This window comes from Gymnoscopelus microlampas (genome assembly GCF_963454915.1).
Source record: "Gymnoscopelus microlampas genome assembly, chromosome: 17".
NCBI classification, from domain to species: Eukaryota; Metazoa; Chordata; class Actinopteri; order Myctophiformes; family Myctophidae; genus Gymnoscopelus; species Gymnoscopelus microlampas.
The window spans coordinates 40,121,530-40,147,494 of record NC_139954.1 but is presented as its reverse complement, the minus strand read 5'-3'; the positions used below and the strand labels follow the sequence as shown (position 1 = coordinate 40,147,494).

At 51.3% G+C, this 25,965-nt stretch overlaps 1 protein-coding gene across 1 annotated transcript in view; it reads right to left on the bottom strand.

Moving 5' to 3' along the window:
* Positions 1 to 455: 455 nt before the first annotated feature.
* The window catches only part of LOC311065281 (uncharacterized protein), a 136,540-nt gene continuing 111,030 nt past the window's right edge, over positions 456 to 25,965 (bottom strand). Inside the window, exons 3-6 of the mRNA XM_084085536.1 lie at positions 1,415 to 1,672; positions 1,183 to 1,316; positions 884 to 987; positions 456 to 751 (exon numbers count right to left, since the gene is read on the bottom strand). Of these exons, the coding sequence (XP_083941662.1) occupies positions 595 to 751; positions 884 to 987; positions 1,183 to 1,316; positions 1,415 to 1,672 (653 nt within the window). The 3' untranslated portion in view covers positions 456 to 594. The remainder of the gene's footprint in view (positions 752 to 883; positions 988 to 1,182; positions 1,317 to 1,414; positions 1,673 to 25,965) is intronic.

Genomic DNA, 25,965 nt, shown 5'->3' with positions numbered 1-25,965 from the left:
TTAGCTTTATTGTGTCTTACACTTGAAGCAAATTATGTTAATAATGTTAATAATAAGTAATTGTGGATCATACAATTGCTAAAACAGTGCTGTCACTTTACATACAACTCTCAATCATGCCATCATTGATGTTTATAATTATTACATTATTCCCTGTCAGAAACATTTCTTGGCTAATAACTGGCTAATGATCTCTTGAACTTATATTACATTATGTCCACCAGTTACATAGTTTATAAACTTTTCATAAATGATTACGCATCATTAAAAACATTTATAACGTTTTATAAAGCCTTAGAAGTACAACATGGTGATATGGTGAGATGCCACTATTTTAAGAATACAATCCACTTCATGAATTTACATGAAACATAAACAGATATGTTGGATTCATGTTATTAATATTTTTTATATTCTCCCCTTTATTTAAATAATGAAAGTATCAATACAAAATGTAATGTAATATCTACAGTGCATATTGGGTAGAATTGCAAGGCAGACAAACCAAAGCAAACACACAAACTACCACATGTAAACACAGCCATCATGTATCTGTACCAACACACCAGCTAACTGATAGTGAAAACGATTATTTCAGCACAGAACTCTTTCACAGATCCAGTAGGCGTAATTGGTAGAACACCCTGCATCATTCCATCCTCTGTTAGGATAGGAAGGTAGAGACCCATCATAAAACTCAACGCAGTCATCTTTTGGTTTAGCATTATATGGATGCCCTGGCAGCCAGTACCTGGAGAAGTAGGTACATTATTTGATTACAATACCTGTTCTTCACTCAAAACCAATGTTTTTTTTAATCATGACCTCAAATGATATTTTAGATTTTATTATATATTAACTGGATACTGTGGATAGTGCTTACGTTGGTTTGGTCAGTGGCGTTCCATCTACCCACTTAAATGATCCTTCTCTGTCTCTGTCAGTTAGACCCAGCCACACTCTCCCGTTTACACGTTCAACAAAGTCCTGGACACAAAAGCTGCTGGTTACTGATAACACACACATGCGCACGTGCACACACACACACACACACACACACACACACACACACACACACACACACACACACACACACACACACACACACACACACACACACACACACACACACACTATCACACACACTATCACACACACTATCACACACACTATCACACACACCTGTTTCGCTTTGCTCTTTATGACAATCAGGTCTGATTGTCTGTCTCTGCACCACTTTCTGCTCTCCTCCCAGCGTTTCGTCTCAGTAGAGATGTAATAACAACCTCTGTCAAATTTCTGCCATCCAGGTGATTCTAAAAACAAATAAATAAGCAACTGTTCTTTCATTTGCTCAAATTAATGACACATTATGAACATGAACAATAAATAAAAACTATGATGTCTCACTGACCACAGAGCCTCATCTTCATGTCATCTTTCTCTTCGGTCAGTTTATTATGGCTGGTCTTCAACTGGTCAAAACTGGTCTGTAGCTGCTCTTTCTCTTCAGTCAGGTGGTTATATCTAGTCATCAACTGGTCAAAACTGGTCTGTAGCTGCTCTTTCTCTTCAGTCAGGTGGTTATATCTAGTCATCAACTGGTCAAAACTGGTCAGTGATTTGCCTCGCTCTTCAGTGAGGTTTTTTTTCTCCACCATATTGGAATGATCTGTGAGGACATTTTCCAATTGGGGGATTTAAAATGGTATACAATTATATAGCAAGCAAGCTAGCATATCTCTGCTGTCCGGCAGCAACCAGCTAACTCTAAAACGTTCGTTTTTCAGGAAATGAAAAAACAAAATATACGTTTTTCAGGAAATAAATCAGGAAATATTTTTAAAACAAAGCAATACTGCCTCATCAAAGTTGGCATAGTGACTTTATATATTGTCAGATACTTGCATGTATCATTATATTATCACCACTTTACCCAAATCCAGCTCAAGTGGAGTTATGAGTTTTGTCCGAAGAGCTGACGCCTGACAATAGCTCCAATCACAGCAGAGGGAGAGGCTGGGGCTAAGCTGATGAATCTCCAAGCTCACAATGCATTACAACGTGTGAATTAATGCCCTGATGCTTCATAGCACTTATAATATAGGCCTACAATAATAAACAGGACTTTAAATATTACAATAACTTCTGCAAAGACAGGTTCACAGAGTTGGAGTTTCAGAAGAACTAGCAAGAGAAATGCTATGAACTCCTTTCTTGTCACATTGCTCTCCTCATTTTTTTTTTTTTTTTGTAATTAAAGTATTTATTCTTTTTTCCAACAAATAAACATGACAAAACATAACAGACAAAACCAACAACACAACAGTACAGACAATACAGATACATTGCTCTCCTCATTAAACACTTCATAGATTTTAGAAATGTCTTGTTTTCATAACATTAGCGTCAGTGCTAAGTTTGACAAACAGGTACACTGCATAGTTTTAATAGACTACAGAGGAAAAACCCTGCGTTGTTACAGTTTGTTTATTTGCTGCTCCGCAGTAGATCTCCAACCTCCTGTGTGCGCTCACTGCGCTGTGCTGTGGAAGGGCAGCACGGAGATGAGAGGGGGGGGAGTTGCGTGGTTTGACCGACAGTTTGAGGATCCAATGGAGTTGGGAAGTTTTGTCAGAAGCGCTTTTTAATACTTTTCATTGGTTAATTATTATAATCTATTTTTTTTACACAGGCGTAAAGGGTGTTCAATAGTGTTGATTTATGGGGGAAAAAAGCTGAAAATTGAGTTAGCTGGTTCCCGCCGGACAGCGACGATATGTATTATTCATTAGTAAATAATATTACAATATTTTATTTACAAAACACTTTGGGCTCCATGGGGGCTCAATGGTTAGCACTGTTGCCTCACAGTAAGAAGGTCCTGGATTAAAACCAGACTGAGTCTTTCTGTGTACAGTTTGAATGTTCTCTCAGTGTTCACTTCGCTTTCCTCCCACACCAAAACACATCCGTGTTAGGGATGAACTCCTCAGAACCCTTGAGCAATGCACTGGCCTTAGAGCTGGAGCTGGTCCCAGAGTTCTGCTCAGTGGCTGACCACTGCTACCAATAGTATTGATGGGTCAAATGCAGAGGGTGAATTTACTCATGGGGATACTAAAGCAATCAGCCACTAGAGGTTGCTGTTTACTGTAGATTTTACAATGGCTGAGAGGCTACCTTTCACATTTGAAATGATGCCACTACGTACTGGTACCTGGAATTTGAAACAGTACCGCAAACGGGACCTTTTTTGGTACTCCATTTTATTTATTGATTTATTGATTTTACACACCAATAATACGTTATTATGGAGTGTAAAATCTAAGGTGGCTCAACATCATCTTAGTAGTCAACATCATACAACATCATTGTCCTTGCGGATATTCATTTTGTACCAAGCATTCATCATACAAAAAAAAATCACAAAACATAAATACACAATACATATAGACAGATCACACAATACATTGACAATACTACACGGCTCCTCTCTTACAGAGGGGAAATAGAAAAGGCTACCATAGTCATAGTTCAAGAGGCATCACATTACATTTTATGCATAGAACTGAGATGGGGCCTGTTTGTTCAGAAGGCCTATACTTGTGGGGACAAATGATCTTCAAGCCCTATAGCCTGCAATATTGGTACTGTGTACCGTACGTCGTCATGATGGTAAGATTGTATTCACTGTATAGTGTGTGTTCTATCCCTAGCAATAGCTTTCCTCTTCATAAGGGTCACCAGACTTGTCGACCCAAGACAGCTCGACCAGCCGCGATTTTGAGACAGCTCGACCCAGATCGACCGGGTCTGGTTGTCTGAAGTAGTAGCTCTGTGTAACCCCTAGAGGGTAGTAGAGTACAAGGTACAAGGTGACGGTGAGGGAGGTCCTGAGTATATTTATAGTATATTTAAGAGTAAATATTGTAAGCATGCTCCCCCAGTTGCATACTTTTTTTTAAGAAGTGTTATAGTATATTTAAGAGTAAATATTGTACGCCTGTTTTGTCCTCCTCTCCTCTAAAATCATTTGAAAGTAGCAGATCTACACTAGTTGCCATCATTAAACACAACACAAGAGGTGAAATGAATTAAAGTAACTGTTATTTTATTTGACAAAACAGGGCAGTGTGAAACAATTTCAATGATTGAAAAAAAGGTCAAAAATAGTAGTATATACAAAAAAATGTGACATAAAATGTATATTCAAAAACATAACAAAATCACTGGCTAAAAAGCATCAGATGACCATTGCTCATCACTGGGAAACCTCCATTCTCAAGCACAATGAGTATGGGCCAATCAAACCTTTTTCCCTCAGTTGTGAAAATGTGGTTAACAATTCTAATCTTGAAATGATCTTGTCAAAAGAGGTTTTCTCAACCACTTGGGTTAAAGTAGATGGTGTTGAGTATAAAGCTGGACTTGTTGTTTGCAGTGCAATAGAAGAAGACATGCCAGTCTTTTGTCAAATAAGTGACATACTTTTAGTAGAGGACCACATTTTGTTTTTTTCAAGCAAGCTATTTACAGAGAAGTTTGATGAGCATCATCATGCATTCAGAGTATCAAAAAGTGAGGCAAGGTGTATAATTAAACTGTCTGAACTTAAAATGTATACACCATTTGATGTTCAGAGCTCATACAGTGTTTCAGATGAAAGTTTGTATGTTATACCTTCATTCATAATGTTGGAATGAATGACAGAAAAACTGACTGGACTGGGATATTATTGCCAAAATAAATGTTTTAAACTGTTTTAAAGTGTTATTTGTCTAATCCCTTTAGTGTTTAACTCTGGTATAAAGAGTAAAACATTTAACAACACCCCACTTTTTGCTGTGTACAAATAATATAGTGTATTCAAAGCACAGCATACAATCAATAAAGGCATTACCATTATAACTATAACTTCTTATATATCTGACTTTTATACTTCATGTGATTATTCACAAAACCCCTAGGAGAGGTCTTACTCTGCTATGGGGATGGATGGATGATGGTGCTGATGATGATGGCTGATAGCCTTAGGAATGTGATTGATGTTGTTGATGGCCTGTGTCTCTGTGTTTCTCTGCATATAGCTGCATTCTATATACAGTTTTAACTTTAAAGGGACATTAAGCATGTATACAAGTCTTACATCCATCAAGCTATGGGGATGAATGATGGTGCTGATGATGGGTGCTAGCCTTAGGAATGTGATTGATGTTGTTGATGGCCAGTGTCTCTGTGTTTCTCTGCATATATCTGCATTCTATATACAGTTTTAACTTTAAAGGGACATTAAGCATGTATACAAGTCTTACATCCATCAGTGTTTGAGGTGATGAAAAGGAAATAGGCTGAAGCTAAACATTTATGATAGCCTATCCTTCCTTAAATGTATAGCTCTCATTATTAACATTAAAAAGATATGCCAATAATAGAAATACCAGATCCTTTAGATTGATTGAAGTTTGCACAGGAAAAGGTACCAGTACAGTACATGAGTTTACTGTTACAAGGTCAACTAAAATGATATAACCAACAAAAAAAGCCTATAGTAACTGTAGTTACTAGTTACTTTCCATCAGTGTTTGAGGTGATGAAAAGGAAATAGAGTGCAAGAATAATTGTCAGACAACACAGAGCTGCTGCTAATGTGTAGACTGAACGTCACTTTATGACTGAATGACAAAATAATCATTTCCATAACACATACAAATAATATAGTGTATTCAAAGCACAGCATACAATCAATAAAGGCATTACCATTATAACTATAACTTCTTATATATCTGACTTTTATACTTCATGTGATTATTCACAAAACCCCTAGGAGAGGTCATACTCTGCTATGCTATGATCAACTCACAGTACAAGCATACATGTATACAAGTCTTACATCCATCAGTGTTTGAGGTGATCAAAAGGAAATAGGCTGAAGCTAAACATTTATGATAGCCTATCCTTCCTTAAACAAGGACACGGTCATATGCTGTGTAGCATACATATTCACCTTGTAAACAAAATGTAAGTAAGATGAAATATGCAATATAAATGAAATCCCAATTATAATATTTGCATCTCATATACGACAACACTGACTGAGCTGCTGCTAATGTGTAGACTGAACGTCACTTTATGATGTTCTGTAAACGGCCTCTGGGTGGCTCCCTTTAGCTTCCATTAGCCTCCATTAGCTTTGTAACGAGTGCAACAAAAACACCAACACAGTCCCACACCAACACAGTTTTGAAGCTAAAGCATTCATAGAAACTTATTATAACATGGCAACTTTGCACTTTACCTGAAAAGGGGAGAATAAAGTGAGTGCAAGAATAATTGTCAGACAACACAGATTGAGGATCGCCAGGCTGAACCAATTGATAATAGACACACTGTAAGGATTTAGAGCTAAGGAGGTGTCTAATGGCTGTGCTTGAAAGCCTTATCACATCAAGAAGACAATAGGGCTTGAGGTAAGGAGGTGTCTATTATATGTGTCTATATATAATGGCTGTGCTTGCTTGAAAGCCTTTGGGCTTGTTTCACCCTGACAGACAAATAATAATTCTTTGGTAAATCAATGTACATATTATTATTATTATGTCTGTCTCTCTCTCTCTCCCTCTCTCTCTCTCTCTCTCTCTCTCTCTCTCTCTCTCTCTCTCTCTCTCTCTCTCTCTCTCTCTCTCTCTCTCTCTCTCTCTCTCTCTCTCTCTCGCGGTCCGGGTCGAATTTGGGTCGAGTTGTCGGGTCCAAGCGGGTCGACAGCGGGTCGACCGGTCCGGGTCGAGCTGTCTTGGGTCGACAGGTCTGGTGACCTTCATAAGCACCTCCATATTACCGATTAATATATAAAACAATGTGTTTTTCAAAAAATCTGCCTCCTGGTGGTGCTATAACAGGACAATTTGAAAAGGGTGACATTCATCGGCCTAGAGGGAATGTGCATGCACAGTTTCACTGCGGTCACGCTGGCCGCTCTTCAGAGAGAGTCAGTCGCACTAGCCGTGCTTCAAAAATGATTCCGCAGCTACGTGGCTTTTTACGGTTAGGCGAACTGATGGTGCGTTCAATGAAATCGTAAATCCCAGTTACTTCAATATATACATGTAAAAATGTAATAAAACAAACTTAAAACATTGTTTGTGTCTAATGTTCTCGTCTGTGATTATTACCAAAATGTTTTACTGCACAAATTATTAATAATAAAATATTGTAATATTACAGAATCCCATACAGTTTAATGTATTTTTTGGGAAAATCATAAAAAAATCTAAAAACATAGTTATCACCCAACAACTATATATTAATGTGCCCCATGGTCTCTTGTACACCTGTGATGATTACCAATATGTTTTACAGTAGCAATTATTAATAATAAACTATTGAAATATTACAGAATCCCCATCCATTTCAATGTAATTTTTCAAAAGATCATAAAAAATTAAAAAAAAATAGTTATCACCCAACAACTATATATTAATGTGCCCCATGGTCTCTTGTAAAGCTGTGAGGATTATCAATATGTTTTACAGCAGCAATTATTAATAATAAACTATTGAAATATTACAGAATCCCATCCATTTCAATGCAATTTTTCAAAAAATCATAAAAATTCAAAAAACATAGTTATCACCCAACAACTATATATTAATGTGCCCCATGGTCTCTTGCAAAGCTGTGATGGTTATCAATATGTTTTACAGCAGCAATTATTAATAATAAATTATTGAAATATTACAGAATCCCATCCATTTCAATGTAATTTTTCAAAAAATCATAAAAAAATCAAAAAACATAGTTATCACCCAACAACTATATATTAATGTGCCCCATGGTCTCTTGTAAAGCTGTGATGATTATCATCAATATGTTTTACAGCAGCAATTATTAAAAATAAATTATTGAAATATTACAGAATCCCATCCATTTCAATGTAATCTTTAGAAAAATCCTAAGAAATACAAAAAACATGGTTATCACCCAACAACTATATATTAATGTGTCCCATGGTCTCTTGTAAAGCTGTGATGATTACCAATATGTTTTGCATTAGCAATTATTAATAATAAAATATTGAAATATTACAGAATCCCCATCCATTTCAATGTAATTTTTCAAAAAATCATAAAAAAATCAAAAAACATAGTTATCACCCAACAACTATATATTAATGTGCCCCATGGTCTCTTGTAAAGCTGTGATGATTATCAATATGTTTTACAGCAGCAATTATTAATAATAAATTATTGAAATATTACAGAATCCCATCCATTTCAATGTAAATTTTCAAAAAATTCAAAAAACATAGTTATCACCCAACAACTATATCTCTGCTGTCCGGCCAGAACCAGCTAACTCCAAAATGGTAATTGTTCAGGAAATGAAAAACAAAATATACATTTTTCAGAAAATTAAGAAAACCTTATATTTTTTAAAACAAAGCAATACTGCCTCATCAAACTTGGTATTGTGACTTTATGTATTATCAGATACTTGCATGTGTCATTATATTATCACCACTTTACCCAAATCCAGCTCAAGTGGAGTTAGGAGGTTTTGTCCATCATTGAGTGGAGTTAGGAGGTTTTGTCCATCATTGATAAGAACAGCTGACAATGAATCTCAAAGCTCACAACACATCACAACGCATTGTGAGCTTGGAGATCAGCTATTTATGGTGTGCGCCATCCTCATATACTAAGTATAGATCAAGCTGAATACTGTACTTAAACAACTTTTATTTTAACATGCATTGGAAACATCCATGGATCTAACTGTTACCACTGTTGTTCTTCTACAGTTGAGTACAACAAACAATTCTGCTAAATGTATTTAACAAAAGCACTCATGGCACACCAACAATAAATAAATGGCATATCAATAAAAAAAATACATTCATGAATAATAGAATCTGTAGCCTACTGCACTAACAATAACAACCACAGTTGCATTTACCTATCCATCAACATTTTATTATTACACTGTTGTGTGTTGTGTGTTGCCTAAACCTTCCAGTCACTGGGTTGGTGAAAACACCCCGCAAAACGGTGACCAGAGCCGAGAGCAAATGACTGTTCACTTAAAGTCTCTGCTAAAGGTGGAGGGTAAAGCATGAATGCAGTCTGACATGAGTGATATTCAGTCACATCCTGCATATTGGTTTAACGCTGAAATTACACAGTGAAAACTGGCCAAATTTATATCTGACAATTGGTAAAAAAAAAAGTCTGAATTACGTTTTTTTTAAATCTGTAGTATTTATATTTGACAATTGGCAAAAACCCTGTATATATTAGTTTGCAGCAGTGGAGAGCATGAGAGGAGGGGGGAGTTGTTCGTTTTTGATGGACAGTTTGAGGATCCAATGGAGTTGGGAGTTTTCGTCAGAGGCGCTTTTAATACTTTTCATAGGTTATTATAAAAAAAACTTTACACAGATGTAAAGGGGGTTCAATAGCATTGATTTATGAAAAAAAAAAAAACCTGAAAATGGAGTTAGCTGGTCCCGGCTGGACACCGACGATATATTAATGTGCCCCATGGTCTCTTGCAAAGCTGTGATGATTATCAATATGTTTTACAGCAGCAATTATTAATAATAAATTATTTAAATATTACAGAATAATAATTCTTTGTAAGGGCAGGACAATGATGTGTCTTCACGTTTATTAGTGTAACAAATCACAGCCCGCGTGGCCGGTCGTCTTCAAGGCAGCACATCAATAAGTTATGGGGTTCTGCACGTTACGGCGAGAGCATTATTATTGTCACGGCTAACATGGAGCAGTCTCAGAGCAGAGCGTCTCAGAGCGGAGCAGTCTCAGAGCAGAGCGTCTCAGAGCGGAGCGTCTCAGAGCGGAGCGGAGCAGAGCGTCTCAGAGCGGAGCGGAGCAGAGCGTCTCAGAGCGGAGCGGAGCAGAGCGTCTCAGAGCGGAGCGTCTCAGAGCGGAGCGGAGCATCTCAGAGCGGAGCATCTCAGAGCGTCTCAGAGCAGAGCGTCTCAGAGCAGAGCAGAGCGGAGCGGAGCAGAGCAGAGCGTCTCAGAGCGGAGCAGAGCGTCTCAGAGCGGAGCGTCTCAGAGCGGAGCGGAGCGTCTCAGAGCGGAGCGTCTCAGAGCAGAGCGTCTCAGAGCGGAGCGTCTCAGAGCGGAGCGTCTCAGAGGGTTAGGGTTAGGGTTAGAGCATAGAGCGGAGCGGAGCCCAGCGTCTCAGAGCGGAGCGGAGCAGAGCGTCTCAGAGCGGAGCAGTCTCAGAGCGGAGCGTCTCAGAGCGGAGCGGAGCAGAGCGTCTCAGAGCGGAGCGTCTCAGAGCGGAGCGGAGCAGAGCGTCTCAGAGCGGAGCGTCTCAGAGCGGAGCAGAGCGTCTCAGAGCGGAGCATCTCAGAGCGTCTCAGAGCGGAGCAGAGCGTCTCAGAGCGGAGCGGAGCAGAGCGTCTCAGAGCGGAGCGGAGCAGAGCGTCTCAGAGCGGAGCGGAGCAGAGCGGAGCAGAGCGTCTCAAAGCGGAGCGGAGCAGAGCGTCTCAGAGCGGAGCGGAGCAGAGCATCTCAGAGCGGAGCGGAGCAGAGCGTCTCAGAGCGGAGCGGAGCAGAGCGGAGCATCTCAGAGCGGAGCGGAGCAGAGCGTCTCAGAGCAGAGCGGAGCAGAGCGTCTCAGAGCAGAGCAGTCTCAGAGCGGAGCGTCTCAGAGCGGAGCGGAGCATCTCAGAGCGGAGCGGAGCAGAGCGTCTCAGAGCAGAGCGTCTCAGAGCGGAGCAGAGCAGAGCGTCTCAGAGCGGAGCAGAGCGTCTCAGAGCGGAGCGTCTCAGAGCGGAGCGGAGCAGAGCAGAGCGTCTCAGAGCGGAGCGTCTCAGAGCAGAGCGTCTCAGAGCAGAGCGTCTCAGAGCGGAGCGTCTCAGAGGGTTAGGGTTAGGGTTAGAGCATAGAGCGGAGCGGAGCCCAGCGTCTCAGAGCGGAGCGGAGCAGAGCGTCTCAGAGCGGAGCAGTCTCAGAGCGGAGCGTCTCAGAGCGGAGCGGAGCGGAGCGGAGCGTCTCAGAGCGGAGCGTCTCAGAGTGGAGCGGAGCAGAGCGTCTCAGAGCGGAGCGTCTCAGAGCGGAGCAGAGCGGAGCAGAGCGTCTCAGAGCGGAGCATCTCAGAGCGGAGCAGAGCGTCTCAGAGCGGAGCAGAGCGTCTCAGAGCGGAGCGGAGCAGAGCGTCTCAGAGCGGAGCGGAGCAGAGCGTCTCAGAGCGGAGCGTCAGAGCGGAGCGGAGCAGAGCGTCTCAGAGCGGAGCATCTCAGAGCGGAGCGGAGCGGAGCATCTCAGAGCGGAGCGGAGCAGAGCGTCTCAGAGCAGAGCGGAGCAGAGCGTCTCAGAGCAGAGCAGTCTCAGAGCGGAGCGGAGCAGAGCGTCTCAGAGCAGAGCGTCTCAGAGCAGAGCGTCTCAGAGCAGAGCAGTCTCAGAGCGGAGCGTCTCAGAGCAGAGCGTCTCAGAGCAGAGCAGTCTCAGAGCAGAGCAGTCTCAGAGCGGAGCGTCTCAGAGCAGAGCGTCTCAGAGCAGAGCGTCTCAGAGCAGAGCAGTCTCAGAGCAGAGCGGAGCGGAGCAGAGCGTCTCAGAGCGGAGCAGAGCGGAGCGGAGCAGAGCGGAGCGGAGCAGAGCGTCTCAGAGCGGAGCAGTCTCAGAGCGGAGCGTCTCAGAGCGGAGCGGAGCAGAGCGCCTCAGAGCGGAGCGGAGCAGAGCGTCTCAGAGCGGAGCAGAGCGTCTCAGAGCGGAGCGGAGCACAGCGTCTCAGAGCGGAGCGTCTCAGAGCGGAGCGGAGCATCTTAGAGCGGAGCGGAGCAGAGTGCGAGTCTCAGAGCAGAGTGTCTCAGAGCGGAGCGGAGCAGAGCGTCTCAGAGCAGAGCGTCTCAGAGTGGAGCAGTCTCAGAGCGGAGCGTCTCAGAGCAGAGCGTCTCAGAGCGGAGCAGAGCGGAGCGTCTCAGAGCAGAGCGTCTCAGAGCAGAGCGGAGCGGAGCAGAGCGTCTCAGAGCGGAGCGTCTCAGAGCGGAGCATCTCAGAGCGGAGCGGAGCAGAGCGTCTCAGAGCGGAGGCGTCTCAGAGCGGAGCGGAGCAGAGCGTCTCAGAGCGGAGCGTCTCAGAGCGGAGCAGTGGCGTTCCCAGAAATCACATTTAGGGCAGGCGAGATTTTTTCTCTACCTCGGGGAAAAAATCTCGGGGCAAACAAGTTAACAACGCAACACTGACTACAAAACTGAAAAACGTTAATAAAAACAATATGCAAGTATAATCAATCAATCAATTATTCAGCAGTGGTATCTTCATGTTGTAGTTTAATGGTTCAAGCTGCTCTCATACTCAGAGCCCCTTTTATGCCTGGTGAGTACAGGTGATGGCACAGAGACCCCCACACCTAGCACTCCTGGCACCCCATGAAGATAAAGGCAAACATTTGCATCACTATAGTATAGGCGACGTCGCTCTGCTGTTTGGATACGGTAGTGATTAGCTGCCTGCCCGCGTGAATGGACGAGGTCCGACGGCCACTATTCTCTTTGGATTTTTTCACTGCCTGTTTTTCAGTCTTTTACTTTATTTTCTAGGGGAGGCTAGATTTTAGTTGGGCAGGCGGCCGCCTGCCCTGCCTCTATGGTGGGTACGCCACTGGAGCGGAGCGGACCAGAGTGTCTCAGAGCGGAGCGGAGCATCTCAGAGCGGAGCGGAGCAGAGCGTCTCGGAGCGGAGCAGAGCGGAGCAGAGCGTCTCAGAGCGGAGCGTCTCAGAGCAGAGCGTCTCAGAGCAGAGCGGAGCGGAGCGTCTCAGAGCAGAGCGTCTCAGAGCGGAGCGGAGCAGAGCGTCTCAGAGCGGAGCGTCTCAGAGCAGAGCGTCTCAGAGCGGAGCGGAGCAGAGCGTCTCAGAGCGGAGCGGAGCAGAGCGTCTCAGAGCAGAGCGTCTCAGAGCGGAGCGGAGCAGAGCGTCTCAGAGCGGAGCATCTCAGAGCGGAGCGGAGCAGAGCGTCTCAGAGCAGAGCGGAGCGGAGCGTCTCAGAGCGGAGCGGAGCAGAGCATCTCAGAGCGGAGCGGAGCAGAGCGTCTCAGAGCGGAGCGGAGCAGAGCGTCTCAGAGCAGAGCGTCTCAGAGCGGAGCGGAGCAGAGCGTCTCAGAGCGGAGCGGAGCAGAGCGTCTCAGAGCGGAGCGTCTCAGAGCAGAGCGTCTCAGAGCGGAGCGGAGCAGAGCGTCTCAGAGCGGAGCATCTCAGAGCGTCTCAGAGCGGAGCGGAGCAGAGCGTCTCAGAGCGGAGCGTCTCAGAGCGGAGCGGAGCAGAGCGGAGCAGAGCGTCTCAGAGCGGAGCGGAGCAGAGCGTCTCAGAGCAGAGCGGAGCATCTCAGAGCGGAGCGGAGCAGAGCGTCTCAGAGCGGAGCGGAGCAGAGCGTCTCAGAGCAGAGCGGAGCGTCTCAGAGCGGAGCGGAGCAGAGCGTCTCAGAGCAGAGCGGAGCATCTCAGAGCTGAGCGGAGCAGAGCGTCTCAGAGCGTCTCAGAGCGGAGCGGAGCAGAGCGTCTCAGAGCGGAGCGTCTCAGAGCGGAGCGGAGCAGAGCGTCTCAGAGCGGAGCGTCTCAGAGCGTCTCAGAGCAGAGCGGAGCAGAGCGTCTCAGAGCGGAGCGTCTCAGAGCGGAGCGGAGCAGAGTGTAACCCGGGCTCAGTCCTGATGTATATTAGCAGACACTGGCCGGTACAGATGTGTATTTCTACTTCTATCAAATTAGCATTCGTTTGGACTAGCGCATCAGAGATCATAGGTTCGGTTGAAGGACGGATGAGTATTTAAAAGGTTAATGAGTCAGCAACAACAATAAAGAAGACTCAGAGACCAACAGATAAGTTTAAAGAGAGTTAAATGTATTAAACATAAAATAAAATAGAAATTTGAGGGATGACAGTGAACACTTGATTTGTCCAGCTTGTAAAATTAGTGCAAAACAAAAACACCACCTAATAGACTAGTCAGTCTTGAACATATATTTCTATGTGTCTTATTTCAGTGTTCCTATTTATCCTAAGATTTGGGTTATTGAACTGTTTCTATCCTGAGAAAATCTTATTTTCGTGCTTGGTTTTTATATAGCGACCCCTTTTTAAACATGAAGCTTTTTTTATGAAAGCGGAGCAGAGCGTCTCAGAGCGGAGCGGAGCAGAGCGTCTCAGAGCGGAGCGTCTCAGAGCGGAGCGGAGCAGAGCGTCTCAGAGCAGAGCGTCTCAAAGCGGAGCGGAGCAGAGCGTCTCAGAGCGGAGCATCTCAGAGCGGAGCGGAGCAGAGCGTCTCAGAGCGGAGCGGAGCGGAGCGTCTCAGAGCAGAGCGGAGCATCTCACAGCGGAGCGGAGCGTCTCAAAGCGGAGCGGAGCAGAGCGTCTCAGAGCAGAGCGGAGCGTCTCAGAGCGGAGCGGAGCAGAGCGTCTCAGAGCAGAGCGGAGCGTCTCAGAGCGGAGCGGAGCGGAGCGTCTCAGAGCGGAGCGGAGCAGAGCGTCTCAGAGCGGAGCGGAGCAGAGCGTCTCAGAGCGGAGCGGAGCAGAGCGGAGCGTCTCAGAGCGGAGCAGAGCGTCTCAGAGCAGAGCGGAGCAGAGCGTCTCAGAGCGGAGCGTCTCAGAGCGGAGCGGAGCAGAGTGTAACCCGGGCTCAGTACTGATATATATTAGCAGACACTGGCCGGTACAGATTTGTATTTCTACTTCTATCAAATTAGCATTCGTTTGGACTAGCGCATCAGAGATCATAGGTTCGGTTGAAGGACGGATGAGTATTTAAAAGGTTAATGAGTGAGCAACAACAATAAAGAAGACTCAGAGACCAACAGATAAGTTTAAAGAGAGTTAAATGTATTAAACATAAAATAAAATAGAAATTTGAGGGATGACAGTGAACACTTGATTTGTCCAGTTTGTAAAATTAGTGCAAAACAAAAACACCACCTAATAGACTAGTGGTCAGTCTTGAACATATATTTTTATGTATCTTATTTCAGTGTTCCTATTTATCCTAAGATTTGGGTTATTGAACTGTTTCTATCCTGAGAAAATCTTATTTTCGTGCTTGGTTTTTATATAGCGACCCCTTTTTAAACATGAAGCTTTTTTTATGAAATACTTTTTAGTCCTTAATTTTAGGCCTAAGTAATATTTAGTTTTTTTAACCTCAGCGTATCAATGAAATTAATTTTAACCCCAAAGCATAAAATGAAATGGTTTTAACCTTATATCAAAATACAGTTTGATCTTTTCATCAAAATACAGTTTTACCTTTTTATCAAAAAGGTATCTTTATAACAACAAAAAAACTTGTTCACTTCTTGTATCAAAAATACCCTTAAATGAAATGACAGCGTAATGCTCAATATATCAGTCAACATGAACTTGATTTTAAAACAATAACCAGTGTGTCTTCTTTTCTTTTGCTTTCCTTTTGTTTCCTCAGTTCAGTAGAAAGAATGAAATATCCATGAAAATATTCCTTCAGTGTTCTTTGCAATAGTCAGTCCTACCAGTTCTCCAGATCAAAGCAACAGTTCTTTTCGGATGGACTCAGATGGGTTAGTTCACCAAACTGCTGACCTCTTCACCACGGTTGGTTGTAGATCAAAGACTTCAACAGTTGAAATCCACTCTTAAAAGACCCAGCCAGAACAATCAAGTTTGAGTTCTCATATTCTTTTGTGCAAGGGCATGGTTCACACAGCATGGATCATCAGTGAGTTTCTTCCAGGATCAATGCTCACTAACGTTGTGTTTTTAGATCAATCAACTGAACAATGGGAGTTTCTCCCTCTAATCAACGTGTATCTTTGAAAACGTTATTCAATGTGTAATCAATCTCCAGGAAGATGCGACGTGCCTCTCCTCTGGTTAAGATCAAAGAGAGTGTCTCTAGAAGATGACGTTCTCTTACTGCACTAAGCAGGGCTGTGATTGGGCTCAGGTCTGTTCCTTCATTCACCCCTGCAGCAAGCAGGGCTCTGATTGGTCAGTGAAAAGTGTCACTGATCTCAGGTCTGTTATGTTCCAGTGTCACCCAAAACTTTACACTTCAAAATAAAACACCTTCACCTTAAGTGAATTTTATGTGAGACCTCTCTATATTGAGGACATTTGTACAGCAGGGACTAATTTTGTTGAACACAAACTATTTCTTTTATGGATTTTATGCAATATTTTATATATTGCTGATTCTATTTTAATATTTATGACAAATATGCCGTTTGAAATCTTTATTTATTGCTATTTCCTTGTAGCTTTTAAATCCTATTTGAAGGCATGGTAACATGGGTTACAAGAGCGTCTCAGAGCGGAGCGTCTCAGAGCAGAGCGGAGCATCTCAGAGCGGAGCGGAGCAAAGCGTCTCAGAGCGGAGCGGAGCAGAGCGTCTCAGAGCGGAGCGGAGCAGAGCGTCTCAGAGCAGAGCGTCTCAGAGCATCTCAGAGCGGAGCGGAGCAGAGCGTCTCAGAGTGGAGCGGAGCAGAGCGGAGCATCTCAGAGCGGAGCGGAGCAGAGCGTCTCAGAGCGGAGCGGAGCAGAGCGTCTCAGAGCAGAGCGGAGCATCTCAGAGCGGAGCGGAGCAGAGCGTCTCAGAACGGAGCGGAGCGGAGCAGAGCGTCTCAGAGCAGAGCGTCTCAGAGCGAGCGTCTCAGAGCGGAGCGGAGCAGAGCGTCTCAGAGCGGAGCGGAGCAGGGCGTCTCAGAGCGGAGCGGAGCAGAGCGTCTCAGAGCGGAGCTGAGCAGAGCGTCTCAGAGCGGAGCATCTCAGAGCGGAGCGGAGCAGAGCGTCTCAGAGCGGAGCGTCTCAGAGCGGAGCGTCTCAGAGCAGAGCGTCTCAGAGCAGAGCGTGTCAGAGCGGAGCGGAGCGGAGCGTCTCAGAGCGGAGCGTCTCAGAGCGGAGCGGAGCAGAGCGTCTCAGAGCAGAGCGTCTCAGAGCGGAGCGGAGCAGAGCGTCTCAGAGCGGAGCGGAGCATCTCAGAGCGGAGCGGAGCAGAGCGTCTCAGAGCAGAGCGGAGCGGAGCGTCTCAGAGCGGAGCGTCTCAGAGCGGAGCGGAGCAGAGCGTCTCAGAGCGGAGCGTCTCAGAGCGGAGCAGAGCGTCTCAGAGCGGAGCGGAGCAGAGCGTCTCGGAGCAGAGCGTCTCAGAGCAGAGCGGAGCATCTCAGAGCGGAGCGGAGCGGAGCGTCTCAGAGCGGAGCGGAGCAGAGCGTCTCAGAGCAGAGCGGAGCATCTCAGAGCGGAGCGGAGCGTCTCAGAGCGGAGTGGAGCAGAGCGTCTCAGAGCAGAGCGGAGCATCTCAGAGCGGAGCGGAGCAGAGTGGAGCAGAGCGTCTCAGAGCGGAGCGGAGCAGAGCGTCTCAGAGCGGAGCGGAGCAGAGCGCTAAGCAGGGCTGTGATTGGGCTCAGGTCTGTTCCTTCATTCACCCCTGCAGCAAGCAGGGCTCTGATTGGTCAGTGAAAAGTGTCACTGATCTCAGGTCTGTTATGTTCCAGTGTCACCCAAAACTTTACACTTCAAAATAAAACACCTTCACCTTAAGTGAATTTTATGTGAGACCTCTCTATATTGAGGACATTTGTACAGCAGGGACTAATTTTGTTGAACACAAACTATTTCTTTTATGGATTTTATGCAATATTTTATATATTGCTGATTCTATTTTAATATTTATGACAAATATGCCGTTTGAAATCTTTATTTATTGCTATTTCCTTGTAGCTTTTAAATCCTATTTGAAGGCATGGTAACATGGGTTACAAGAGCGTCTCAGAGCGGAGCGTCTCAGAGCAGAGCGGAGCATCTCAGAGCGGAGCGGAGCAAAGCGTCTCAGAGCGGAGCGGAGCAGAGCGTCTCAGAGCGGAGCGGAGCAGAGCGTCTCAGAGCAGAGCGTCTCAGAGCATCTCAGAGCGGAGCGGAGCAGAGCGTCTCAGAGTGGAGCGGAGCAGAGCGGAGCATCTCAGAGCGGAGCGGAGCAGAGCGTCTCAGAGCGGAGCGGAGCAGAGCGTCTCAGAGCAGAGCGGAGCATCTCAGAGCGGAGCGGAGCAGAGCGTCTCAGAACGGAGCGGAGCGGAGCAGAGCGTCTCAGAGCAGAGCGTCTCAGAGCGAGCGTCTCAGAGCGGAGCGGAGCAGAGCGTCTCAGAGCGGAGCGGAGCAGGGCGTCTCAGAGCGGAGCGGAGCAGAGCGTCTCAGAGCGGAGCTGAGCAGAGCGTCTCAGAGCGGAGCATCTCAGAGCGGAGCGGAGCAGAGCGCCTCAGAGCGGAGCGTCTCAGAGCGGAGCGTCTCAGAGCAGAGCGTCTCAGAGCAGAGCGTGTCAGAGCGGAGCGGAGCGGAGCGTCTCAGAGCGGAGCGGAGCAGAGCGTCTCAGAGCAGAGCGTCTCAGAGCGGAGCGTCTCAGAGCGGAGCGGAGCAGAGCGTCTCAGAGCGGAGCGGAGCATCTCAGAGCGGAGCGGAGCAGAGCGTCTCAGAGCAGAGCGGAGCGGAGCGTCTCAGAGCGGAGCGTCTCAGAGCGGAGCGGAGCAGAGCGTCTCAGAGCGGAGCGTCTCAGAGCGGAGCAGAGCGTCTCAGAGCGGAGCGGAGCAGAGCGTCTCGGAGCAGAGCGTCTCAGAGCAGAGCGGAGCATCTCAGAGCGGAGCGGAGCGTCTCAGAGCGGAGCGGAGCAGAGCGTCTCAGAGCAGAGCGGAGCATCTCAGAGCGGAGCGGAGCGTCTCAGAGCGGAGTGGAGCAGAGCGTCTCAGAGCAGAGCGGAGCATCTCAGAGCGGAGCGGAGCAGAGCGGAGCAGAGCGTCTCAGAGCGGAGCGGAGCAGAGCGTCTCAGAGCGGAGCGGAGCAGAGCGTCTCAGAGCAGAGTGGAGCAGAGCGTCTCAGAGCAGAGCGTCTCAGAGCGGAGCGGAGCAGAGCGTCTCAGAGCAGAGCGGAGCATCTCAGAGCGGAGCGGAGCGTCTCAGAGCGGAGCAGAGCGTCTCAGAGCGTCTCAGAGCGGAGCAGAGCGGAGCGGAGCAGAGTGGAGCGGAGCAGAGCGGAGCATCTCAGAGCGGAGCGAAGCAGAGCGTCTCAGAGCAGAGCGGAGCGGAGCGTCTCAGAGCGGAGCGGAGCAGAGCGTCTCAGAGCGGAGCGTCTCAGAGCGGAGCGGAGCAGAGCGTCTCAGAGCGGAGCGGAGCAGAGCGTCTCAGAGCGGAGCGGAGCAGAGCGTCTCAGAGCAGAGCGGAGCATCTCAGAGCGGAGCGGAGCAGAGCGTCTCAGAGCGGAGCGGAGCAGAGCGTCTCAGAGCAGAGCGTCTCAGAGCGGAGCGGAGCAGAGCGTCTCAGAGCAGAGCGGAGCATCTCAGAGCGGAGCGGAGCAGAGCGTCTCAGAGCGGAGCGGAGCAGAGCGTCTCAGAGCAGAGCGTCTCAGAGCGGAGCGGAGCAGAGCGTCTCAGAGCGGAGCGGAGCAGAGCGTCTCAGAGCGGAGCGTCTCAGAGCAGAGCGTCTCAGAGCAGAGCGTCTCAGAGCGGAGCGGAGCAGAGCGTCTCAGAGCGGAGCGTCTCAGAGCGGAGCGTCTCAGAGCGGAGCGGAGCAGAGCGTCTCAGAGCGGAGCGGAGCAGAGCGTCTCAGAGCGGAGCGGAGCAGAGCGTCTCGGAGCAGAGCGTCTCAGAGCAGAGCGGAGCATCTCGGAGCGGAGCGGAGCGTCTCAGAGCGGAGCGGAGCAGATTGTCTCAGAGCAGAGCGGAGCATCTCAGAGCGGAGCGGAGCAGAGCGGAGCAGAGCGGAGCAGAGCGTCTCAGAGCGGAGCGGAGCAGAGCGTCTCAGAGCGGAGCGGAGCAGAGCGTCTCAGAGCAGAGTGGAGCAGAGCGTCTCAGAGCAGAGCGTCTCAGAGCGGAGCGGAGCAGAGCGTCTCAGAGCAGAGCGGAGCATCTCAGAGCGGAGCGGAGCGTCTCAGAGCGGAGCGGAGCAGAGCGGAGCATCTCAGAGCGGAGCTGAGCGTCTCAGAGCGGAGCAGAGCGTCTCAGAGCGTCTCAGAGCGGAGCAGAGCGGAGCGGAGCGGAGCGGAGCAGAGCGTCTCAGAGCGGAGCGGAGCAGAGCGGAGCAGAGCGGAGCAGAGCGGAGCATCTCAGAGCGGAGCGGAGCAGAGCGTCTCAGAGCGGAGCGTCTCAGAGCAGAGCGTCTCAGAGCAGAGCGTCTCAGAGCGGAGCGGAGCAGAGCGTCTCAGAGCGGAGCGTCTCAGAGCGGAGCGGAGCAGAGCGTCTAAGAGCGGAGCGTCTCAGAGCGGAGCGGAGCAGAGCGTCTCAGAGCGGAGCGTCTCAGAGCGGAGCGGAGCAGAGCGTCTCAGAGCAGAGCGTCTCAGAGCGGAGCGGAGCAGAGCGTCTCAGAGCAGAGCGGAGCATCTCAGAGCGGAGCGGAGCAGAGCGTCTCAGAGCAGAGCGGAGCGTCTCAGAGCGGAGCGGAGCAGAGCGTCTCAGAGCAGAGCGTCTCAGAGCGGAGCTGAGCAGAGCGTCTCAGAGCGGAGCATCTCAGAGCGGAGCGGAGCAGAGCGTCTCAGAGCGGAGCATCTCAAAGCGGAGCGGAGCAGAGCGTCTCAGAGCGGAGCGTCTCAGAGCGGAGCGTCTCAGAGCAGAGCGTCTCAGAGCAGAGCGTGTCAGAGCGGAGCGGAGCAGAGCGTCTCAGAGCGGAGCGTCTCAGAGCGGAGCGGAGCAGAGCGTCTCAGAGCAGAGCGTCTCAGAGCGGAGCGTCTCAGAGCGGAGCGGAGCAGAGCGTGTCAGAGCGGAGCGGAGCAGAGCGGAGCATCTCAGAGCGGAGCGGAGCAGAGCGTCTCAGAGCAGAGCGGAGCGGAGCGTCTCAGAGCGGAGCGTCTCAGAGCGGAGCGGAGCAGAGCGTCTCAGAGCGGAGCGTCTCAGAGCGGAGCGGAGCAGAGCGTCTCAGAGCGGAGCGGAGCAGAGCGTCTCAGAGCGGAGCGGAGCAGAGCGGAGCAGAGCAGAGCGGAGCATCTCAGAGCGGAGCGGAGCGTCTCAGAGCGGAGCGGAGCAGAGTGTCTCAGAGCAGAGCGGAGCGTCTCAGAGCGGAGCGGAGCAGAGCGTCTCAGAGCAGAGCGGAGCATCTCAGAGCGGAGCGGAGCGTCTCAGAGCGGAGCATCTCAGAGCGGAGCGGAGCGTCTCAGAGCGGAGCAGAGCGTCTCAGAGCAGAGCGGAGCATCTCAGAGCGGAGCGGAGCAGAGCGTCTCAGAGCGGAGCGGAGCAGAGCGTCTCAGAGCGGAGCGGAGCAGAGCGTCTCAGAGCAGAGCGTCTCAGAGCGGAGCGGAGCAGAGCGTCTTAGAGCAGAGCGGAGCATCTCAGAGCGGAACAGAGCGTCTCAGAGCGGAGCGGAGCAGAGCGGAGCGGAGCTGAGCGTCTCAGAGCGGAGCAGAGCGTCTCAGAGCGTCTCAGAGCGGAGCAGAGCGTCTCAGAGCGGAGCGGAGCAGAGCGGAGCGGAGCAGAGCGTCTCAGAGCGGAGCGGAGCAGAGCGGAGCAGAGCGGAGCATCTCAGAGCGGAGCGGAGCATCTCAGAGCGGAGCGGAGCAGAGCAGAGCGTCTCAGAGCGGAGCGGAGCAGAGCGGAGCAGAGCGTCTCAGAGCGGAGCGGAGCAGAGCGGAGCATCTCAGAGCGGAGCGGAGCAGAGCGGAGCAGAGCGTCTCAGAGCGGAGCGGAGCAGAGCGTCTCAGAGCAGAGCGTCTCAGAGCGGAGCGGAGCAGAGAGTCTCAGAGCGGAGCGTCTCAGAGCGGAGCGTCTCAGAGCAGAGCGTCTCAGAGCGGAGCGGAGCAGAGCGTCTCAGAGCGGAGCGTCTCAGAGCGGAGCGGAGCAGAGCGTCTCAGAGCGGAGCGTCTCAGAGCGGAGCGTCTCAGAGCGGAGCGGAGCAGAGCGTCTCAGAGCGGAGCGTCTCAGAGCGGAGCGGAGCAGAGCGTCTCAGAGCAGAGCGTCTCAGAGCGGAGCGGAGCAGAGCGTCTCAGAGCAGAGCGGAGCGGAGCGTCTCAGAGCGGAGCGGAGCAGAGCGTCTCAGAGCAGAGCGGAGCATCTCAGAGCGGAGCGGAGCGTCTCAGAGCGGAGCGGAGCAGAGCGTCTCAGAGCAGAGCGTCTCAGAGCGGAGCGGAGCAGAGCGTCTCAGAGCAGAGCGTCTCAGAGCAGAGCGGAGCATCTCAGAGCAGAGCGGAGCAGAGCGTCTCAGAGCAGAGCGGAGCATCTCAGAGCGGAGCGGAGCGTCTCAGAGCGGAGTGGAGCAGAGCGTCTCAGAGCAGAGCGGAGCATCTCAGAGCGGAGCGGAGCGTCTCAGAGCGGAGCAGAGCGGAGCATCTCAGAGCGGAGCAGAGCGTCTCAGAGCAGAGCGGAGCATCTCAGAGCGGAGCGGAGCAGAGCGTCTCAGAGCGGAGCGGAGCAGAGCGTCTCAGAGCGGAGCGGAGCAGAGCGTCTCAGAGCAGAGCGTCTCAGAGCGGAGCGGAGCAGAGCGTCTCAGAGCAGAGCGGAGCATCTCAGAGCGGAACGGAGCGTCTCAGAGCGGAGCGGAGCATCTCAGAGCGGAGCTGAGAGTCTCAGAGCGGAGCAGAGCGTCTCAGAGCGTCTCAGAGCGGAGCAGAGCGTCTCAGAGCGTCTCAGAGCGGAGCAGAGCGTCTCAGAGCGGAGCGGAGCAGAGCGGAGCGGAGCAGAGCGGAGCGGAGCAGAGCGGAGCGGAGCAGAGCGTCTCAGAGCGGAGCGGAGCAGAGCGGAGCATCTCAGAGCGGAGCGGAGCAGAGCGTCTCAGAGCAGAGCGGAGCGGAGCGTCTCAGAGCGGAGCGTCTCAGAGCGGAGCGGAGCAGAGCGTCTCAGAGCGGAGCGGAGCAGAGCGTCTCAGAGCGGAGCGGAGCAGAGCGGAGCAGAGCGTCTCAGAGCAGAGCGGAGCATCTCAGAGCGGAGCGGAGCGTCTCAGAGCGGAGCAGAGTGTCTCAGAGCAGAGCGGAGCATCTCAGAGCGGAGCGGAGCGTCTCAGAGCGGAGCGGAGCAGAGCGTCTCAGAGCAGAGCGGAGCATCTCAGAGCGCAGCGGAGCGTCTCAGAGCGGAGCAGAGCGGAGCATCTCAGAGCGGAGCAGAGCGTCTCAGAGCAGAGCGGAGCATCTCAGAGCGGAGCGGAGCAGAGCGTCTCAGAGCGGAGCGGATCAGAGCGTCTCAGAGCGGAGCGGAGCAGAGCGTCTCAGAGCAGAGCGTCTCAGAGCGGAGCGGAGCAGAGCGTCTTAGAGCAGAGCGGAGCATCTCAGAGCGGAACGGAGCGTCACAGAGCGGAGCGGAGCAGAGCGGAGCGGAGCGGAGCAGAGCGGAGCGGAGCTGAGCGTCTCAGAGCGGAGCAGAGCGTCTCAGAGCGTCTCAGAGCGGAGCAGAGCGTCTCAGAGCGGAGCGGAGCAGAGCGGAGCGGAGCAGAGCGTCTCAGAGCGGAGCGGAGCAGAGCGGAGCATCTCAGAGCGGAGCGGAGCATCTCAGAGCGGAGCGGAGCAGAGCGTCTCAGAGCGGAGCGGAGCAGAGCGTCTCAGAGCAGAGCGGAGCATCTCAGAGCGGAGAGCGGAGCAGAGCGTCTCAGAGCGGAGCGGAGCAGAGCGTCTCAGAGCAGAGCGTCTCAGAGCGGAGCGGAGCAGAGCGTCTCAGAGCGGAGCGTCTCAGAGCAGAGCGTCTCAGAGCGGAGCGGAGCAGAGCGTCTCAGAGCGGAGCGTCTCAGAGCGGAGCGGAGCAGAGCGTCTCAGAGCGGAGCGTCTCAGAGCGGAGCGGAGCAGAGCGTCTCAGAGCGGAGCGTCTCAGAGCGGAGCGGAGCAGAGCGTCTCAGAGCGGAGCGGAGCAGAGCGTCTCAGAGCAGAGCGGAGCATCTCAGAGCGGAGCGTCTCAGAGCAGACCGGAGCGGAGCGTCTCAGAGCGGAGCGGAGCAGAGCGTCTCAGAGCAGAGCGGAGCATCTCAGAGCGGAGCGGAGCGTCTCAGAGCGGAGCGGAGCAGAGCGTCTCAGAGCAGAGCGTCTCAGAGCGGAGCGGAGCAGAGCGTCTCAGAGCAGAGCGGAGCATCTCAGAGCAGAGCGGAGCAGAGCGTCTCAGAGCAGAGCGGAGCATCTCAGAGCGGAGCGGAGCGTCTCAGAGCGGAGCGGAGCAGAGCGTCTCAGAGCAGAGCGGAGCATCTCAGAGCGGAGCGGAGCGTCTCAGAGCGGAGCAGAGCGGAGCATCTCAGAGCGGAGCGGAGCGTCTCAGAGCGGAGCAGAGCGGAGCATCTCAGAGCGGAGCAGAGCGTCTCAGAGCAGAGCGGAGCATCTCAGAGCGGAGCATCTCAGAGCGGAGCGGAGCAGAGCGTCTCAGAGCGGAGCGGAGCAGAGCGTCTCAGAGCGGAGCGGAGCAGAGCGTCTCAGAGCAGAGCGTCTCAGAGCGGAGCGGAGCAGAGCGTCTCAGAGCAGAGCGGAGCATCTCAGAGCGGAACGGAGCGTCTCAGAGCGGAGCGGAGCATCTCAGAGCGGAGCTGAGAGTCTCAGAGCGGAGCGGAGCATCTCAGAGCGGAGCTGAGCGTCTCAGAGCGGAGCAGAGCGTCTCAGAGCGTCTCAGAGCGGAGCAGAGCGTCTCAGAGCGGAGCGGAGCAGAGCGGAGCGGAGCAGAGCGTCTCAGAGCAGAGCGTCTCAGAGCGGAGCGTCTCAGAGCGTCTCAGAGCGGAGCGGAGCAGAGCGGAGCGGAGCAGAGCGTCTCAGAGCGGAGCGGAGCAGAGCGGAGCATCTCAGAGCGGAGCGGAGCAGAGCGTCTCAGAGCAGAGCGGAGCGGAGCGTCTCAGAGCAGAGCGTCTCAGAGCGGAGCGTCTCAGAGCGGAGCGGAGCAGAGCGTCTCAGAGCGGAGCGGAGCAGAGCGTCTCAGAGCGGAGCGGAGCAGAGCGTCTCAGAGCAGAGCGGAGCATCTCAGAGCGGAGCGTAGCAGAGCGTCTCAGAGCGGAGCGGAGCAGAGCGTCTCAGAGCAGAGCGTCTCAGAGCGGAGCGGAGCAGAGCGTCTCAGAGCAGAGCGGAGCATCTCAGAGCGGAGCGGAGCAGAGCGTCTCGGAGCAGAGCGTCTCAGAGCGGAGCGGAGCAGAGCGGAGCAGAGCGTCTCAGAGCAGAGCGGAGCATCTCAGAGCGGAGCGGAGCGTCTCAGAGCGGAGCGGAGCAGAGCGTCTCAGAGCAGAGCGGAGCATCTCAGAGCGGAGCGGAGCGTCTCAGAGCGGAGCAGAGCGGAGCATCTCAGAGCGGAGCAGAGCGTCTCAGAGCAGAGCGGAGCATCTCAGAGCGGAGCGGAGCAGAGCGGAGCAGAGCGTCTCAGAGCGGAGCGGAGCAGAGCGTCTCAGAGCGGAGCGGAGCAGAGCGTCTCAGAGCAGAGCGTCTCAGAGCGGAGCGTCTCAGAGCGGAGCGGAGCAGAGCGTCTCAGAGCAGAGCGTCTCAGAGCGGAGCGTCTCAGAGCGGAGCGTCTCAGAGCGGAGCGGAGCAGAGCGTCTCAGAGCAGAGCGTCTCAGAGCGGAGCGGAGCAGAGCGTCTCAGAGCAGAGCGGAGCATCTCAGAGCAGAGCGGAGCAGAGCGTCTCAGAGCAGAGCGTCTCAGAGCGGAGCGGAGCAGAGCGTCTCAGAGCAGAGCGGAGCATCTCAGAGCGGAGCGGAGCGTCTCAGAGCGGAGCGGAGCAGAGCGTCTCAGAGCAGAGCGGAGCATCTCAGAGCGGAGCAGAGCGGAGCATCTCAGAGCGGAGCAGAGCGTCTCAGAGCAGAGCGGAGCATCTCAGAGCGGAGCGGAGCAGAGCGGAGCAGAGCGTCTCAGAGCGGAGCGGAGCAGAGCGTCTCAGAGCGGAGCGGAGCAGAGCGTCTCAGAGCGGAGCGGAGCAGAGCGTCTCAGAGCAGAGCGTCTCAGAGCGGAGCGGAGCAGAGCGTCTCAGAGCAGAGCATCTCAGAGCGGAACGGAGCGTCTCAGAGCGGAGCGGAGCATCTCAGAGCGGAGCGGAGCAGAGCGTCTCAGAGCAGAGCGTCTCAGAG